Below are 19,732 nucleotides of genomic sequence, written 5' to 3' on the forward strand. Positions count from 1 at the left end.
CCACCCTCCCTCCCCACCCCCCAGGCCACAAACAGAATAGTTTCTAAGTCTAAGGCATGCATTACTGAGTTTTTAGTTTTTGTGATTGTAAATTTTATAAGGGAATGATATATTACAGTTAAAATTGATCATGGTTATATTCTGAAAGCTCTTGCAATGTTTTATGAAGTGTTTCTTTCTTTGAACAAACTGTATCCAAGAAATACAAGATTTGGTAGTGTTTCTTATAATAGAGTACATATTTTTATCTATCTAATTTAAATAGGTGTCTTATATTCCAGTGTTTTCAATATATGACTCCATTAGTTTATTTACAGTAAGAAATCATTGAACAAAATTTAAATTACTACTTTAAAATGTATAATATTATAGTCTATACACTTTTTAAAGAGACATCTGTTTTCCACTGTTGAATAGGTATTACAAAGATACACTTTCTGAAGGAAACAATTAATTGGGTTTTGTCACTCAATGGTAAAGGGTACCTTCTCCTTTATTTAAATTACTTCCATAATACATTTTAATTTGGCATGTTTTCTCAATAGATTGTTAGGAAAAAAGCGTTGCCTCAGAGCAGTGACGATCGAGATACAGAAGAAGCTCTAAAGCAGTTTGACTTCTTGGTTACATCAGAGGAAGGCGACAGTGAATCTAGAAGTGCAGGTGACGGAACAGACTGGGGTAAGGAAGGGTACTGGATTCAACCAGAGACATTATGTAAAGAAAAGAAACAAATATTTTTTCCAGGAGGGAAACATCTTAAAGAACACTTTAAATCTCTTATTAGTTGAAATATTGATGCAATGAACTTTTCATTACCATCACCTTTTGTCTAGGGTGTGTGTGTGTGTGTGTATTGTGTGTGTTTAAAGAAGATTGTATAAGTAATTATTTCATTTTAAAAAATGAATACGGTATGAAAATAATTTGAATTCACATACAGAATGTTTTCTATTTTCTGCCTAGATAGTAAAACTTGCAAATCTAGATTTTGTGGAAATTGAATATGACAATGTATTAGAGCAGCGATGTGCTGCAAGAATTTTTTTTTTAAAAATATATATAGTTTTATTGATTTTTTACAGAGAGGAAGGGAGAGGGATAGAGAGTTAGAAACATCGATGAGAGAGAAACATCGACCAGCTGCCTCCTGCACACTCCCCACTGGGGATGCGCCCACAACCAAGGTACATGCCCTTGACCGTAATCGAACCTGGGACCTTTCAGTCCGCAGGCCGACGCTCTATCCACTGAGCCAAACTGGCTAGGGCACTGCAAGAATTTTTAAAACATACGATACCTGACTGTTTAGTCAGGAGCACTGATCTCTTTTCTCTTAGATTGTCAAATAAAAGAAAAAATATCAGCCAACACAGCAAAAGCCGTCTGTGTGAATGAATCAAAATTATACCTATTTTTTGTCAGATTGGCAAAAAATACATATTTTGGTGTGCTGCAGTATGTTAGTAATTAGTGTATGTCATGAGATGAAAAAGGTTGAAAATTGCTGCTTTAGAGGATTTAGAGAGCTCATCTCTGGCATCTTCTGTACAAAAAGAAATAAAGTTTAAAAATTGTAGTTATCATTCCAGTCAGGTTTTGTCAGTTTGCACAAGGCATCAGATTTTGTGTGTGAATTGTTCTAAGCGTGTTTACTATTTTAAATGTCTAACAGGAGTTAAAACAAGTGTTTTGGAATGAGAGAAAATTTTCTTGAGGTTAAAGAATTTTAGAACACCCTTAGTTTATAGTCTATGCACTTTAAAGACTGATAAGGTTAGAGAATGAATAACTATCCTAATATTTTCTTGTCCCTTTTCCTTCAGGGATCTGATAATGTTAATACCACTTCTTTTTCATGTCAAATATTTGAAGAATTATTTGGGATAGTCACTTAAAATCATAATATGGCCAATATAATGGCTATTTTAGTGACTGACCTTTTCCCCCTCCCCAGAACAAAGTTTGGAAATCAGAGGAAGTTAAAGTAAAATGAGTGTCTCTTCTGTCTTATTCCCTAATGTGCTTATATATCAAGTTATTCAGATATTTCAGGCAACAATTCTACCAATATAGCTAGATCCACTGTGCTACACAAAGGTCTTTCTTTAAGGAGTCATACATCTGAATAATAATAGTTGGCCCTTTTCATTGCCATTCTTATTGCAGTGGCGATTGGGATTCATTTTCCTCCAAAGACCCATATGTAACTTCCTTAGCTTTAAGGCATGAGTTATGGTCCCACATCTTATCTAATAATAGACAAACATGGTAATTGGTTGTACCTTTGCTACGCCTCCCATGGGCTAATCAGCGTGATATGCAAATTAACCACCAACAAAGATGGCGGCTAATTGGCATACTGCAGGCAGGGAGGGACAGCGCCATCCCGCCTGCCCCGCCGCCATCTGGGCCTGCTGTTTGTGACCCCGGGGCGGTGGGGCGGGACAGCGCCATCCTGCCTGCCCTGCCTCCATCCGGGCCTGCTATCTGCGACCCCGGGCAGCGGGCGTCTGTGTGCGACCCGACCTGGGGCGGCTGGGAGATGCAGCAGCGATCAGCTAGCCCGCCCGGGCGTCCCGTGTGCAACCCGCCCGGGGCGTCCCATGTGCGACCCGACCCGGGGTGGCACCCCAACCCCCGGATCAGCCCTGCCATGTGTGTGACTCGGGGCGGCACCCCAACCCCAGATCGGCCCTGCTGTGTGCGCGACCCGGGGCGGTGCCCCAACCCCCGGATTGGCCCTGCCGTGTGCGCAACCTGGCGAGGCGGGGCAGGCACCGAGGGATCGGGCCTGCCATCTGCCACCCGGGGAGCGGGGCCTAAAGCCCAGCAGGTGGTTATCTCCCGACGGTCCCAGACTGTGAGAGGGCACAAGTGGGGCTGAGGGACACCCCCCCCCCCCCCCCGCCAGTGCACAAATTTTTGTGCACCCGGCCTCTAGTATTTTATGATACCCGTGTGTACATTTTAACCTAGCCTGCTACAAAGTTACTGGTGAAAATCTGAGGCACTGTTCCCACATCTGAGCTGTCTCGCTCTTTAGTAGTGTACTGGGTATTTTTGTTTATGAATATGAGTGAGTGGAATCTTTCAGTCAACTGGAGGTTTCTTTACCAGGACTTTGATCTTATGTGTTTTATACTTCTAAATCAAAGCATTCCACTTTTAAGCAATTAACAAAACTAAATGGCAAATCCTGTGTAGTTGAATGGACATTTAAACCATTTTAAGTGCTTCCTTTATCCCTCCTCACACCCCTAAAATGGTGAATATGCTTAGGTTAAGAATCTTGTTAGTTTCTGCCAAGTAAATAGATTGTACCACACAACTTCTATGACCTTTCATTGCTATTGTTATTATAAGTCTAGTTAAGATTATGACAAGGATAATGTTTTTATTTTTAAAAAATTAAGACTAATTTAAAATCACACAACTGAAGGCATTTGAGGATCCAGAAGCCACCCAACAGATTACTGTTTATTCTGGCATATTTTGGTTTAGTCCAATCATTCAACAAATTTTGATCAAATGCCTTCTGTGTGGCAAGTGTTCTAGGTGAGGATCTCTATCCCTGTTGTCCCTGCAGTCTAGTATGAGGATATAGGCACTAAGCACAGTACATGAATAGTATGTCAGAAGATGATAAATGCAATGGAAAATAGAAAATGTAGAACAGAATAAGGCGGATAGAGAGTGGTGGGTGTGGGGTCATTACAATTTAAAATAAGGTGTACATGGTAAGTGCCATGAGAGGATAACATTTGAGCAAAAGACTTGATGAGGGAAGTTAGGGATATGGTATCTGGAGAAAGTGTTTGGGAAAAAGAAAGCCAGAGCAAATGCCCTAAGATAGCAGCAGCCATAATATGCTTGAGGAATTCAAGGAAGCTAGAGTGGCTGGAGCAGAGTGTTTCTAAGGGGAATATAGTAAGAAGTGACCAAATCATGTAGGGTTTTGAACACAAGGATGGCAGGATTTGACTTTTATGTTAAAGCATTACTCTGGATGCTGTATAAAGAACCCAGGGCAACCAGTCTTGATAATAGACTTGGTGGGGAGAGAGGACAACTATTGCAGCAAATTAAATGGGGAATCCTGTGGATAGAACAGATTGGATGGGGAAGATTGGGAATTTGATTTTGTTTGTTTAGTTTGAGATACTATTTAGACTTCCAAATGGAAATGTAGAATGAGCAGTTGGATATATGAGTCTTGAGTTCAAGGGAGAGTTCTGAGCTAACACATGACATTATATAGTATATAAATTATTTTATAGTAAGTATAATATATATAACATTTATTCTTTAAATTTTCTTCTCCCAAAATAGTGAAAATTAGTGATTGTAATTTTTTTCTTACTAGAAGCTTTGTTTCCACTTAAGGAATTTATTAGATTGATTAAATTGTATAAATTTTGGATGTAGGTTAAGTTTTCAAGTATTCCTTATAAGTCCTATAAAATAAAAATGGTCATTTGTTGATGAACACATGCCAAAACATAAAATTTTCCAAATGAAAAGATCATTGAAGTCTATTTGTATAATCTCTTAATAATAATCTCTCATTATGTAAATTAATAAAAAAATTTGTGATTCACTCCTAATTTAATTCAGAAAATGGGATGAAAATGAGGGGTTCCTGATTATAGCATTTTGGGGCCTAATTTAATAAAAGTCACATCTTCCAGGTGTGTGTGCTTTTTTTCTATGTCTCTTTCAGGAGAAATTTAATATTATTATCTAGGAAATTGAATTGGTCACCATTTCTTAGATACTGTGTTTTGTGTGACATATAGCTAATGTCTTTTTTAAGTTAATGATACTAAGGAGAAAATAGTTATGTCATTCGTAACTATTGACTTACAGTGTTTAATATTTCATTGAAAAAGGCTGTTTCATTTGTTTACTTTGTTTAGAAAAGGAAGACCAGTGTCTCATGCCTGAAGCTTGGAATGTGGACCAGGGAGTAATTACCAAACTCAAGGAACAATACAAAAAGGAGAGAAAGGGGAAAAAGGGGGTGAAGAGTAAGTGGAAAACATTGTATCTGTAAATCATAAATCTTGCCTCTTTCATATCCCCCAATTTTTTTCAATGTTTTCCTAAAACTACTTACTCTTTTTCTTTTCTACTCCTGACCTTTTCCTTTTCACTTGCTCTCAGGGGTTGAAATTAAATGGTTAGCTATGCAATTATGAACTTTAAAAGAAAAAAGAAAAACTATGCATATTATTGTGGAATCATAACGTATTTCAGTAATAAATCCAGAGCCTCATGAGAGTGTGGAACTATGTATTCAAACATAGTGATAATTTGATTTTTAAAAATATTTGTACTTAAATTACAATAATGATTTTTCACTGTTGACAGTTTTAGACAATTTTAAATCTCATCTAGTTTGACCCTCTGGCAATCCACCAAAATTATTGCTTATAATTTTAGAATTAAGAGACAGAGAGAAAGTTAATTTCTACCCCTGAATATTCTATGTGTTCATAACACACAATTCATTTGCTTTCACCATTATATGCTATACAGGGCACAAGTACACAATTTCTAAAAGTATTTATTAATTTAAAACTTTTGGCCAATTCCATTTATAACATTACCAATTAGCTTTTTTGTTTTCAATAAAATGTGTGCCACATGAAAAATAGAAGCTAAAATTAAATTTCTAGCCCTGTGAATCATATATATAATTCACTATGCAAACTATTAATAAAGTTTAGCAATAGCTCTAGTTAAGCCTGTAAAGTGGAAATACAAAAGCTTTCAAACATCCCTGAAAACATTAAACACCTTTTTAGGAGAACAAGGTGAAACTACCTCCTTGTGCTTCCTCTTATTGACAGTATGAATGTGGGTCTTCCTTTTTTGGCAATAGAAATTTCATCCTTTGGGATATTAAAGTAGTGTAAAGTGAGATTAAAATCCAGTTTAGTAAAACATGTATTTAAAAGTTGTAGAAGACTGGAAGGATATATTTTTTCTTTTTGTAGTGATGCTAAAGCTTATCAAAGACCAGTCACTTCTGTTAGGACATTCTTTTACAACCTGGTAGTTATTGGAAAACATTTAAGTGTTTATTTAAAATATTTTAAAATTTACAAGTAAGTTTGAATGGATAAAAGTCAGTGACCGTTTTTGATGTTATCATTGTGCCAACCATTACATAACTGAGAGATGATGTCATTTGATGTCTTCTCAATCTAAATTAAATCAATATAAATATTAAAATAAGAATATTTTGTACCTTTTATCCAAATAAATTGATGACCAACCCCTTTAAACTGAAATTTTGAGGAAAATTTGTATATCATATATGAGAAAAAGAATATTTTAATTTTTAGATTGACTTAAAGTTGATATATCTCTTTAAGTCATTAAGCTGCAATAATGTCTTGAAATGTAAAAGATCTTTAAATTGGAATGGTATCAGGACTTACGTAGAACCCACGTACTATTATATTGATTGTTCAGTTCTTGTCAAATATCAAGGCATTGCTGTAGTTGAAATTTAGCACTTTAAGATCTAAAACTGCACCATTTGACTGGAACAGTATTCCTATTAATAGAAGTTATTTCCTGAATGTAGGGATTATGATCAGTATTTAGGCATAAAGCATAAAGTTTTTTAGTATGATGAGGAAAAATGACTCTCTGGGGAAAAATTTTAATGTCTTTTCTTGAAGCTGGAGAGGCTATAGACAAGTTCAGCACATTTTGTTTTCATTGTCAGTTCATATTATCTGGATAAATGGTAGTCTGGGAACAAGTCAAGATGATAAAAAGAACTGAAACAAAACTTTGAATCGATAAATGAAGCATTAATTTATAATCTATAAATATTGTATTAATTGAACTATTTACTCATTGGGAAAGATTGAATTCTTTTAATATGGTCTAGTAGATATATTTCCAGTCAAATTGTGTACTCCAGTCATGCTGTCTTGAAATATATTTCTAGGTATTAGTTAAAATTGCTTATGCTGGTATAGGAAAAAAACATAACAGACTATGGGTAAGATTTCCCATTCTTAATTAAACTTATAACAGGAAAAACTACCGAAGATCTGTTTCAGCCTCTATCCTATATAAAACAGTCAAAACAGGGATGTGGGAGAATGAAGAATCAAGTTTCAGGTAAGTAATCAGCAGGGCATGAGACTTCACTTCGGGTACCATAGCTTCAGGATGTCAGGCAATGAATGCAACTTAATTTAAGCAAACAAACAAAAAGTGATGTTATTGTTTAATTTGGTATACAGCAATAGCTTCACAGTCTGTGGTGTCTGTCTGAATTTAGACCAATATGCAATAATGATAGAATATTATTTTTAATGGTTGAAATTGCACATGAACATTTTTTTCATACAAATAGTGATGATATTTCATTAACTTAATTTTAAAAATATATGTAAAATGTCTTTTCAAGAAATAAACTTTTAAAATAATTTGAAAATTTGGAAAATAATTACTTTTTAATATAGTAGGGTAGCTTTAAAGGTGAATAAAGTTTATGGCACCATTTCAATGCAGTTGAATAATTCTATATCCTCTCTTTTGTTCTCTCCCTCCCTTTTTTGGGCTAGGGCCCAATAGGTCAAAACTACAAGATATGCTTGCTAATTTGAGAGATGTTGATGAACTTCCTTCATTGCAGCCATCTGTGGGTTCACCTTCCAGACCCAGCAGCTCCAGGCTTCCTGAACATGAAATAAATAGAGCAGATGAAGGCGAGTATTTAAGACACTCTGGAGCACAAAAAGCACTTGGATATACATATCTAAATTCCTATTAGAAAATGTTCTCTATAAGAAGAATTGTATTCTACCAATACTTGTCGTTCCCCAAATCTAGATTATCTTATATTCACTGGGGTTTGATTCCAACTTCAATCTTTAAGACCTAAAAAGGGGTACACAAACTTAAAAACCAACTCTAAATTCTAGCTTAGAACATCTTTGCCATTTCAGATAAAGCTTCCATGGCCTTTGTGTGCTATATACATTTCTTTATTTTTATTTTATTAATTGAGGAGGTAGTGCCATACTTAAGGTGCATTATAGTCTTAAGTTCTAAGAAATCTTAGCAATCAAATAAGGTTATGCCTATTGTTGCTTTCTCTCTTCAACACTCAAGGCTGCTAGTTTAGCCACTGGTATGTGTTTTCAGGCTTTTCTTGGCCATTTCTTGAGCACTAGCTAAATTAGCCCAAACAATATGTATGGTCAAATCCCACAAATCTGTCTTTTTTTGTAGGAGTAATTTTTGTTTAACATCTGCATAAAGTTATATGAAAATGATAGAAAACAAAACACCTGGCTGAAGACCTAGTCTCAGTCTTGCATGAATCTTGTGGTTGAAATTTTGGCATGAAAATTGCTTTTCTAATTTAAATAATCCCCTCATCATTAGTAAATGTTCAGGGTTTTTTGAATTTCCTCAGAGGACATATGGTATGTTTTGGTAAAACCCATTTGTATTATTGCTGCTTTAATAATAACTAAAGCATGGTGGTTTGAAAATAACTTAGTTTGTACTCCACTTTGTTCTTAAAAGTTTTTTCAGTAGAGTTTCTGCCACTACTATTTTTAAAAGCACAAAGCTATTCTTTCATTTCTTTGACAAATATTTATGACTGAATAAAAAATTATAGGAATGAGTCTATTGCTGAAAAACACCTTGTAAATTCAGTTTTCTACATATACTAATTAATAAATCTATTTGTTACTTTTAAGAAAAAAATTTATTTCTTTAACAGCCAAAGTTTAAACTACTAAATTCATCTAATGAGCTCATAAATGCTTGTCATCAGTGAAGTAACCACCTATAGAAAACTACAGTGACCACCTCTGACAGTTTGCATTTATAAAAAGTGACATTTTATTATTGGTCAAATTAAATAAAATCTTTATTTTATATAATAAATTTAGCATTTTACTTTTAACTGGTTCTTCTGTGATGGTGACTAAAGGGATTGGATTGGTATATGTACAGTGTTATAAAGTAAGGGTATTTATATTTATCACAAAATAAATATGACACCTTGAAGCACAGTTGGAAACTAAAGAAAAGTGTTCAAATGGACACTTTAAGAATTTTTGTTTAAAATAAGCATTCTTAAATGAAATATAACATACCTACAGAAAACTGCTGAAGTCACCAAAGTGTAGCTCAGTGAATTATTACAAAGGGAACCCAAACATGTCACCACTGCCTCTAGGCCAAGGAGCAGGACATGACCAGGACCCTAGAAGTCCTTCTAATCACTATCCCTTCTCTCCTCTTTAGAGGGTATCCTGATTTCTGTTGCTACGTAATAGTTTTGCCTCATATCAGCACGTTTCAGTCGTACCATTTTTATTTGAAATTTTCTGCATTCCTCCAGGTTATAGAATTAACAACTTTATTTGAATGAGACCAACAGTGTTCAGAATTACTTGCTATATATGTTTAATAATTGATAGAAATAATTTGGGTAATTAGCAAGAACTATCATATGAGGAAAACTGACTCTCCTTTAGACACATTATTTTTCTGTGTAGTGTAAAAGAAAGGACAGTAACGATTGGGTTTGTTTCATGTTTTATTTTTCTAATTAGATGACACCTTTATGATTATGATATGAAAAAAAGCAAATAATTCTTCAGGATTTTCTGCTCACTGAATTTTATGTTTAAAGGCATTTTAAAATAATCAAATGTAGACATGCCCTTATAAGATTAATTATTGACTCTATAGAGGTGTTTTTGTGTTTCTTTTGTCTTCTTTCAGTGGAAGCACTGACATTTCCTCCTTCCTCTGGGAAGTCATTCATCATGGGAGCAGATGAAGCCCTTGAAAATGAACTGGGACTTGGAGAATTGGCAGGCCTCACTGTGGCTAATGAAGCAGATTCACTAACATATGACGTGAGTGGTCATTTTATTTTTGTTGCTTTTACTCATTTTTGAAAGTAAAAAGTTAATGTTATAGAAAAAGATGGTAATAAAGGAGCAAAACTTCACCAGTATAGAATTTTATTCATGATATATTATAAAGATAAAAATATTTTCCACATCATATAGGGATTAAAATTACATGCTTTACCTAAATCTGTACGTTAGTATAGCTTGTTTATTGGTTTTAGATAAAGGAAGGATTTCTTTTCCATTACTACATTTGAGTTTTGTTTTATGTTTTAGAGCATCAGTAATTAATTGAAATTCATGCCTGCCTAAAGATATCATTTGTCTTGCTTCTTTAGTACATCAGTATTCTGCTGAGAAGTGATTTTAGCTGTTATTAGGTAGGGATGTGTATAGGGTGCTCTGAAGGTTTTAAGGCTGACTCATAGTGATTTGGACCAAAATTGAAATTATCATACCTTGATGCAATCAAAACACAGCTGTTTCATAAATGCATTTGTAATTGTTCATCATAATAAATTGTCAGAAAAACAGTTGCTTATTTCATAAAACTATTTACAACCTATCTTTACCTCTTCATTAAAATCCTCTGACTACTACTTCATCATCTTTGTTGGAGAATACAGTGTAGCTCCTGATGCGTGGAAGATGTAGGCCAGATGCTTAAGCCAACCATGACTATGATAAGAAAGTACTCCAAGGAGGAATCCTCACCACTCACTCCTCTTCCTGTAAATCCAAAACTCACAATCTCTGTGCTAAGTCCATTAGTAGGTGTTTTGGTTTCTACCTCCAAAAACAGCTAAAATCCATATTTCTTTATACCTCCCATCCTAGTCCATTTTTCTTCACCTGGAAAAAATATCCTCAGGTGATGATTAACAAAAATAACAACAAAACTCACACCCTATGTCTATGTCATTCTTGTTATACATTATAATAACCTAATATAAACTGACTCCTTGCATTCCATTTTTCCCATATGTGATACAGATTGTTGTTCAATGTTTTTGTATCCTTGTGTTCTGTGTCTGTCTTTTAAAAACACCATTTAGTTGACTTCTTTTTTTTCATCTAACCTTTGTCAAACTTTTAAATTGGAGCTTTTAGTCCATTTCTTTTTAAAGTAGTGACTGATATCTTTGGATTTAAGCATGTCATCTCTTTGTGCCACTGTTCTGTGTTTGTTTTTTCTCTTATTTTTGCCTATATTGGGATTGATTATTTTTTTTTAATTAAATCTTTATTGTTCAGATTATTACATTGGTTCCTCTTTTTTCCCCCCATAACTCCACTCCACCCAGTTCCCACCCCACCCTCCGCCCTCACTCCCCACCCACTGTCCTCATCCATAGGTGCACGATTATTGTCCAATCTCTTCCCGAACCCCCCACATCCCTTCCCCCCCCCAAGAATAGTCAGTCCATTCCCTTTCTATGTCCCTGATTCTATTACAATCACCAGTTCATCAGATTATTTATTCACTTGATTTTTAGATTCACTTGTTGATAGATGTGTGTTTGTTGTTCATAATTTGTATCTTTACCTTTTTCTTCTTCTTCCTCTTCTTAAAGGATACCTTTCAGCATTTCATGTAATACTGGGTTGGTGGTGATGAACTCCTTTAGCTTTTTCTTATCTGTGAAGCTCTTTATCTGACCTTCACTTCTGAATGATAGCTTTGCTGGATAAAGTAGTCTTGGTTGTAGGTTCTTGGTATTCATCACTTTGAATATTTCTTGCCACTCCCTTCTGGCCTGCAAAGTTTCTGTTGAGAAATCAGCTGACATTCGTATGGGTACTCCCTTGTAGGTAACTGATTTTCTTTCTCTTGCTGCTTTTAGGATTCTCTCTTTGTCTTTTGCTCTTGGCATTTTAATTATGATGTGTCTTGGTGTGGTCCTCTTTGGATTCCTTTTGTTTGGGGTTCTCTGCGCTTCCTGGACTTGTAAGTCTATTTCTTTCACCAGGTAGGGGAAGTTTTCTGTCATTATTTCTTCAAATAGGTTTTCAATATCTTGCTCTCTCTCTTCTTCTGGCACTCCTATAATTCGGATGTTGGTACGCTTGAAGCTGTCCCAGAGGCTCCTTACACTATCCTCGTATTTTTGGATTCTTTTTTCATTTTGCTTTTCTGGTTGGGTATTTTTTGCTTCTTCGTATTTCAAATCTTTGACTTGATTCTTGCGCTCCTCTGGTCTGCTGTTGGGAGTCTGTATAATATTCTTTATTTCAGTCAGTGTATGCTTAATTTCTAGTTGGTTCTTTATCACAACATCGAGGGTCTCACTAGATTTCTTGAAGATCTCACTACATTTATCGGCAGTCTCACCAGTCTTTTCGAGGGCCTTATTAAATTTATCTGCGGCTTCTAGACAGTTCTTTAAAGACCTTAAAAGTGTGGTTTTGAACTCTATATCCTGCAGTTTGCTTTCCTCCATTTCTGTCATTTGTGTCCTGTTTCTTTGTCTCGGCATTTTTTATGCTTTGCTGTGTCGATAGAGTGCCTTTCTGTGCTAAGTGACCCAATTACCTGAGGTAGACACTCTTGGTGCACCCCCTTGTGGGCTTTGTGCACAGTCTTGTTGTAATTAAGCCTTGATTGTTGTAGTTATCACTGGGAGGAATTGACCTCCAGGCCAATTGGCTGTGAGAATCAGCTGTGTCTGCAGTGGGAGAGCTTCTGTGCTGGAGACACCCCTCTGGGGCAAGACCTGCTTCAGTGGGGCTTTGGTGCTCACTGAGTCTGCCCCCTGAGTGTGTCTTTTATGGTTCCACGGAGCTGCAAACTGGATGGTCCCACTCTGACCTCTGGGCTTCCTGGCTCCTGGATCTCTAGGGAGGTGCTAATCTAGCCTTTGCCTGAGGCTATCCAGCAAAAGCCTCCCTGCAGGGCTTGGGCGGGGCGGGTCCCACAGGATCAACAGGGCGGGGCTAGCAGTTATGGCTGCTCTCAGCCTTGCCCTCAGAGGCTCTGCTTCTCAGTGTCCCGGTAATCGCTGCAAGCCCCTCGGAGAGAAAGCTGCCCTCGGGTTCCGACCGCTGCCAGACAGTCCCGCTTCTCCCGTATGAGTCTGGGTCCCTAGAGACTTGCCCGGAACTGGAGCTCAGAGCTTGAGACTCCCTCCCGATTGAAAACGACAACCGCGCCCTCAGCCGCCAGCCCGCTCTGCATGCACTCCGCGCCTTAGTATTTTTCTTCCTCACTGCACCTCCTCTGAGTCTCGGTATGCTTTTCTCTTCCCTTCTAGTTGTAGAATTTCCACTCAGCCAGCCTTCCTGTGGTTCTGGATGATGTCCTTTCCGTCTTTTAATTGTACTTTTGAAGTGGTTGTTTGAGGCAGCAAACTCTGGTGTTTACCTATGCTGCCATCTTGGTTCTCTCCCTGATTATTTTTTATTATTCTCCTCTTCCCCCATTCCTTGGAGTTTATACACTCACTAGAGGCCCAGTTCATGAAATTCGTGCACGGGTAGGTTCCTAGGCCTGGTTGGCGATCAGGACCAATCAGGGCCTTCTGGCTGCCGGCCGGGGCCTCCCTTCTCTGGCTGCTAGCTGCTGGCTGGGGCCTTCCTTCGTTCCATGCTGCCCCATGGGGGTCAGCGCACATCGTAGCAAGGGATCAATCTCCTGGTTGAACTCCCACGGGGACAGTTTGCATATTAGGATCTTATATATATAGATTACTCCTTTAATTATTACCCTAGAGGTTACAATTAAAATATTACACCCCTGGCTGGTTTGGCTCAGTGGATAGAACATCGGCCTGCGGACGGAAGGGTCCCGGGTTCAATTCCAGTCAAGGGCACATGCCCAGGTTGTGAGCTTGATCCCCAGTGGGGGGCGTGCAAGAGGCAGCCAATCAATGATTCTCTCTCATCATTGGTGCTTCTCTCTCTCCCTCTCCCTTCCTCTCTGAAATCAATAAAAATATTTTAAAAAAATATTATATGCACATACCTTTTGAACATTTTTAACTCTATTTTTAGAACTCCTACCCTGTCCCTGACCAGTGTTTTCAGTGGTTAGAGCGTTGACCTGCACACCGAAGGGTTGCAAATTCCAGTCGAGGATTCAATTTCTGGTCAAGGGGGCACATGGTTGCAGGTTCAATCACCAGCTCTGGTCAGGGTGCATGCAGGAGGCAAATATCTCTGACATTGATATTTCTTTCACTCTCCCCCTTTTCCCCTCCCTTCCACTCTCTCCAAAAAAATCAATGGAAAAAATATTCTCAGGTGAGGATTAACAAAAACAACAAAACTCACACCCTGTGTATAATGTCATTCTTGTTATATATTTTATTTCTCTATACATTTATCTCCAACAAGGTACTGCTTTATACACTCGATATTAAATTAGGATTATCCATTTACACTATTCATTTTGCTTTTTTCCATTTTCCCTGTGTGTTTGACTGTCCATCTGGGATCACTTTCCCTTTATTCTAAGAACACTTTATATTTCTCTCTCTAGTGAAGATCTATCTACTGGTGGCCAGTAATCTTTTTCTGGTTTTTTAAAATTTTCTTTATCTCACCTAAATGGGTTAGCTTATCTCTAGTATTGAATTCCAATTACCAAGGGTTTTTTTTTTTTAAGCACTCTAGATATATTATTTCATTGTCCTTTTTTGTTGTATTCTGCTAAAATCAACTGTCATTTCTATTGGTCATACAATGGTAGTCTGATTATTTTTTCCTCTGACTGATATTTCCCTATGTCCTGATTGTCAACCAAGGTTTAGTTTTCTTTTTATTAAACTTCTTAGATCATCAGCTTTGTAAAGTTCTCAGCCATTTATCTTCAAATACTGCTGTTGCACTACTCTATTTATCACTGTCCCCCCCATAATATAACCGTAGTTATATTGTTAGATCTTCTTTCTATAGCCTCTGTCTCCTATTTCCTTTTTCTGTATTTTTCATCTTTTATTTTTCATACTTCAATCTAGATTATTTTATGGCCCCCATCTTCCAGTTCACTACTTTTCTCTTCAGTTATGTGAAATTTGTAATTAAACTAATTGAGGTCTTATATTTTTGCTTCTAGAATTCCTCATTGTTTACAGATTTCTTCCAAAATTGTAACTTTTGCTTTTTTATCTTCTTGGACATAGTAAGCATGATTATTTTAAAATTTGAATCAGAAACTCTAGTTCTGTTACTATTATGTGTTCTTTCTGCTTGTTTTCATTTATGTTTTACTAGAGGCCTGGTGCATGAAAATTCATGCACTGGAAGGGGTCCCTCAGCCTGGCCTGCCCCCTCTCACAGTCCGGGAGCCCTCAGGGGTGGGAGGCGACCCAATGATCAGGGGAAGGCGATGCCCCATCACACCTCTGCTGCTGCCACTGCCGGCAGCGCAAGCCTTGGCCGGCCCTGGTTACCTGAGCCTCGGGCGGCCCTGGGCAGCTGGGCAGCCGCCATCCGAGGCTGAGGGGCTGGGGGTCTCCGGAGGCAGGCATGTGGAGTGGCTGCTCGAGCCTGCCGCCCCAGCAGGGCTGAGCAGACTGGGTGCTGCCATCTTGTGGCTGTGGGTGCCGCCATATTTGAGGGCGGGGCAGTCAATTAGCATATTCCCTCCTTATTGGCTGTGGGCGCCGCCATCTTTGAGGGTGGGGCAGTCAATCAGCATATTCCCTTCTTATTGGCTGTGGGTACCGCCATCTTTGACGGTGGGGCAGTCAATTAGCATATTCCCTTCTTATTGGCTGTGGGTGCTGCCATCTTTGAGGGTGGGGCAGTCAATTAGCATATTCCCTCTTTATTAGATAGGATTATCTCATATGGGCACAGTTATCTTTTATTCTGTCCAAACAACTATATTTGAAAAATTGTCTGTAGAATAACTTTGAGCCTAGGATGGTATCTTCCCCCAGAGAGTATATTTTAATTTGCTTCTATCAACTGCCTGCAGCCACTAGAAATCTGTATCACCTCACTCCATTTTCAGGTGTGGACATGATCTATATATAGCTCATCTGCAGTCCCTGCAAAGGCTTGTGTTCTTCCAGTTTACTCTTATGTCTAGGATGCAGCCCTTTGAAATCAAAACCCAAAGAAAGGTAGTTCACCGAGCCCCAGTTTTTGGACACCAGTTTGCATCCCCCTGTACTGCAGAGGAGTCAGAAGCACAGCTCCACCTCTCAGCCTTCCACTCTGGTGTCAGTAAACACTGTCTGGGGAAAAACTCCAAATATCAGACTCTCCTTCTTAGACTCTGTCTTCCCCTGGATCTGCGCCTGGAGTTTGAAGAGTTCATACATGGTGCGAGTGTAAAGTCATAGACCAGTGATGGTGAACCTATGACACGCGTGTCAGAGGTAACACGCGAACTCATTTTTTTGGTTGATTTTTCTTTGTTAAATGGCATTTAAATATATAAAATAAATATCAAAAATATAAGTCTTTGTTTTACTATGGTTGCAAATATCAAAAAATTTCTATATGTGACATGGCACCAGAGTTAAGTTAGGGTTTTTCAAAATGGTGACACGCTGAGCTCAAAAGGTTCGCCATCACTGTCATAGACCAACCTCGTTAGCTTCCCTGTTACTTGAAATGAAAACATTGTGCTTTTTTTTTTCAGTGTTGAGATGGAGTTTATGTGGAGAAAAACAACACAATGATGTGTGTGTTTTATCAATGAAATCTATTTTTGTAACATTTGATTATCTCTTCTAATTTTAACATTTTATGTTTCCAGTTTATAAACTTTGCTACCAATTTGATGAAAAAATTTAGTTATTTAGTTATTAGAGAGTATTGAAAGTCTCAAAAGTATGATAATATTCTATAATGTTAACATGTTTAAAGATAACTTGGTTTTTCAACTTTTACCCAAAATTAGTTTCTGTACTAGGATGAATAATTTAGGTTGAAATTACTTGTTGTTTTTAATCATCCTACTGAAGATTTATTTTACCTTATTAAATTATTTCATCCTCTTTCTGTATTGGATTGTAACCTGTTTTCTTATTATAGTGCTTATATTTCTTCAAAGAAAACCACTGTTGACCTATTACTAATTTTGCTTATTGATTTGGTTATTTACATTTAAAAATTATATTGTTTTGAAAGTTGCAAAATGTGATGGTTTAATGATAAATCAGCAAGAATTAATGTTGAAATATAGTTTTTTTCTCTATCCTGATCTAAATGTATAGGTATTTTTCTTTTGTTTCTTTAATAGATAGCAAATAATAAAGATGCACTGAGGAAGACATGGAACCCTAAATTTACGTTAAGAAGTCACTTTGATGGCATTCGAGCCCTTGCTTTCCACCCCATTGAGCCTGTTTTGATAACAGCATCAGAAGATCACACATTAAAAATGTGGAATTTACAGAAAACAGCCCCAGCCAAAAAGTGAGAATATTCTACTTTAACTTTATTTGAATATTTTAATTAACAGATTTTCAGCAGAAAAATACTGACTTTATTATTTACTATTGAATTCTCATACATCTCTTCTGTTCTTTCTTCACCATGTCATATAATTTAGAGTGTTTTCCCCTTTATACTCACAGTCTAATACTAGGTTAGAAAACTGACACTTAGGGAAGAATGGTGTGATCTGGTTCCGCAGGAATCCTGATTACAATCCTTATACAGTATTTTAAATGTTTGTCACATTTGGGGAGCCCTTTAAATGTACTGAAAGGTCTCCTATTGCTGTAAATAGGTATAGGCATGTATGATCATCACACTCCACCCCAATCTGTTCCATTGTTTCTAAGCTTTGGACTTTTGGAGTGGAAGGGAGGGAAGGTTAATTGGGAGGGAAGGGGGGACCCTCTTTGGCCTTGTCTTTTTGCCTTGACCCTTTAGGTACTTTCCACACTTTCCATATGTACCAAGATGTCTAGACTGAAAGGCAGTGTTGTTGCCATCATATAACTGCTAGTCTTGGCCCCCTTGGTTTTTCTGTAGACATGGACAGAGACATGAGTTGGTGCAAACCCTTTTATCAGTCACCAAGCTAGCCCTAATCTCACTTGTTGGGGTCCTTATTGGAGCTCCTTTCTTCCTTGGGTCACATGGTCCAGAACCCAGCATCTGCCAGCAAAGACCCTTCTATAGTGTCAGGCATTTCTGTTATTAGTAGAAATGAATTTCAAATGGAGGAGATTACAGAATTTTTATTATTGGTAGAGGATATCTGTTGCCATTTAAAAGAGATCAGTGACAGTCCTGCTGTGAGTCATATATAGACTAGATAAATACTTGATTTATCAGTATTTGTCAGCTGCACCAGATCTTGCTAAAACCAAGTGAATCCTCACTTGGATCAGATAAAAAAAAATTACTTCTGGTTATAAATTGTGCTCTTTGTCTTTCTGGTTCTTTGGTCACAGTGGGCATCACATTAGACTAGAGAATGTGAATGTGTCAGCATATATTCTTGACTAAATTTTAAGAAAAATATTGAAACACGTTTCTTGTTGGTGATAGCTTAGTAATAATACCTTCACTTGTAAATAACAGTGTCCTGTTCATCTTTGAACTTGAAACTTTGGAAATGACTTGAGGAGAGAGACCATATGCCTATAAAAATGTGCATACAATGTAGGATATGGTCAGTATTGGACTTTAAATCCAGTTTCCATTAACAGTCATGGCCAGTTTAGGCACTGTAGAGTACTCATACACTCAGTATTCTGAGTAATGAATGAACTGATGACTTGGACAGTTTCTGTAAGTGTTAAGGACAGACATATTAACCCGCATGGAAATACCAGGAAATTACAGAAAGTGCATGGTCCTGTCCTAAACTGTTTTTCTTGTAGAATCTCATTTAATCCTGTATTTGGTGTCATCCTATTTTTTGTTTGTTTTATTTTAAACATAAAGGAATCTGAAATTCCAGAAGATTAAATAATTTGCCTAACAGCACTGGAAATTGAATCCAGAATTTATGATATAATTCAGTAATATTGTTTACTGCTGAAACTTAGAGAGGTAAAAGCTGTCTTTTCTCTCTCATTTAGGAGTACATCTCTTGATGTGGAGCCTATCTATACATTCAGGGCTCATAAGTAAGTATGTGCTTTTTAAAAAATCAACATCACTATAAATCAGCCAGATTAGAATATTTTATTTTCTTTCACTTACGTATTTGTGTTATGTATTTTTGTATTTAGTAGCTTTTTTTGTAATTGTAAACGAAACGGGCAGATAATGTTAAAAATAAGTTTATCACTACCAAATAGGGATCCTTGCTGAAATTATATTTTATTTGCATGATGTTTAAGTACTGTTTATATCTTTCTTAAAAGAAAGTTGAGGCAATTAGGTTGAAATATTAGAAATCCTGACTTTTTTCGCCTCAAAGATAACCTACATAAAAATATTCAAGAATTTGTTACTGTGATCACATATTGCTTTTCCTGTTAAGCTTAAGGAATACCCATGGTCACTTGCTTTGTAACACAGAGATCACAATACTTTTAAAATATATATATTTTTTTATTGATTTCAGAGAGGAAGGGGGAGGGAAAGACAGAAACATCAATAATCAGAGAGAATCGTTGATCAGTTGCCTCCTGAACATCCCCCACTGGGATCATGCCTGCAACTTGGGCATGTGCTCTTAACTGGAATCAAACCCAGGACCCTTCAGTCTGCAGGCAGACGCTCTATCCACTGAGCCAAACTGGCTAGGGCCACAATATTTTTTATATAAAGGTTTATATAGTAAATATTTGTAGGCTTTGCAAGCCACACACACACACACACACACACACACACACACACATTTTAGTTTAGTTTGGACCTATAACCCTTTTAAAAATGTAAGCTGCATTCTTAGTTTG

General features: G+C 37.1%; 1 protein-coding gene across 1 annotated transcript in view; it reads left to right on the forward strand.

The window, feature by feature from the left end:
* STRN (striatin) overlaps nt 1-19,732 on the forward strand; it is a 78,410-nt gene that overhangs the window by 45,306 nt on the left and 13,372 nt on the right. Inside the window, exons 7-12 of the mRNA XM_023747804.1 lie at nt 546-681; nt 4,920-5,030; nt 7,596-7,739; nt 9,781-9,917; nt 17,110-17,285; nt 18,908-18,955. Coding sequence (XP_023603572.1) covers nt 546-681; nt 4,920-5,030; nt 7,596-7,739; nt 9,781-9,917; nt 17,110-17,285; nt 18,908-18,955 — 752 coding nt within the window. The remainder of the gene's footprint in view (nt 1-545; nt 682-4,919; nt 5,031-7,595; nt 7,740-9,780; nt 9,918-17,109; nt 17,286-18,907; nt 18,956-19,732) is intronic.

The sequence above is a fragment of the Myotis lucifugus genome, unplaced genomic scaffold, assembly GCF_000147115.1.
Source record: "Myotis lucifugus unplaced genomic scaffold, Myoluc2.0 scaffold_6, whole genome shotgun sequence".
NCBI classification, from domain to species: domain Eukaryota; kingdom Metazoa; phylum Chordata; class Mammalia; order Chiroptera; family Vespertilionidae; genus Myotis; species Myotis lucifugus.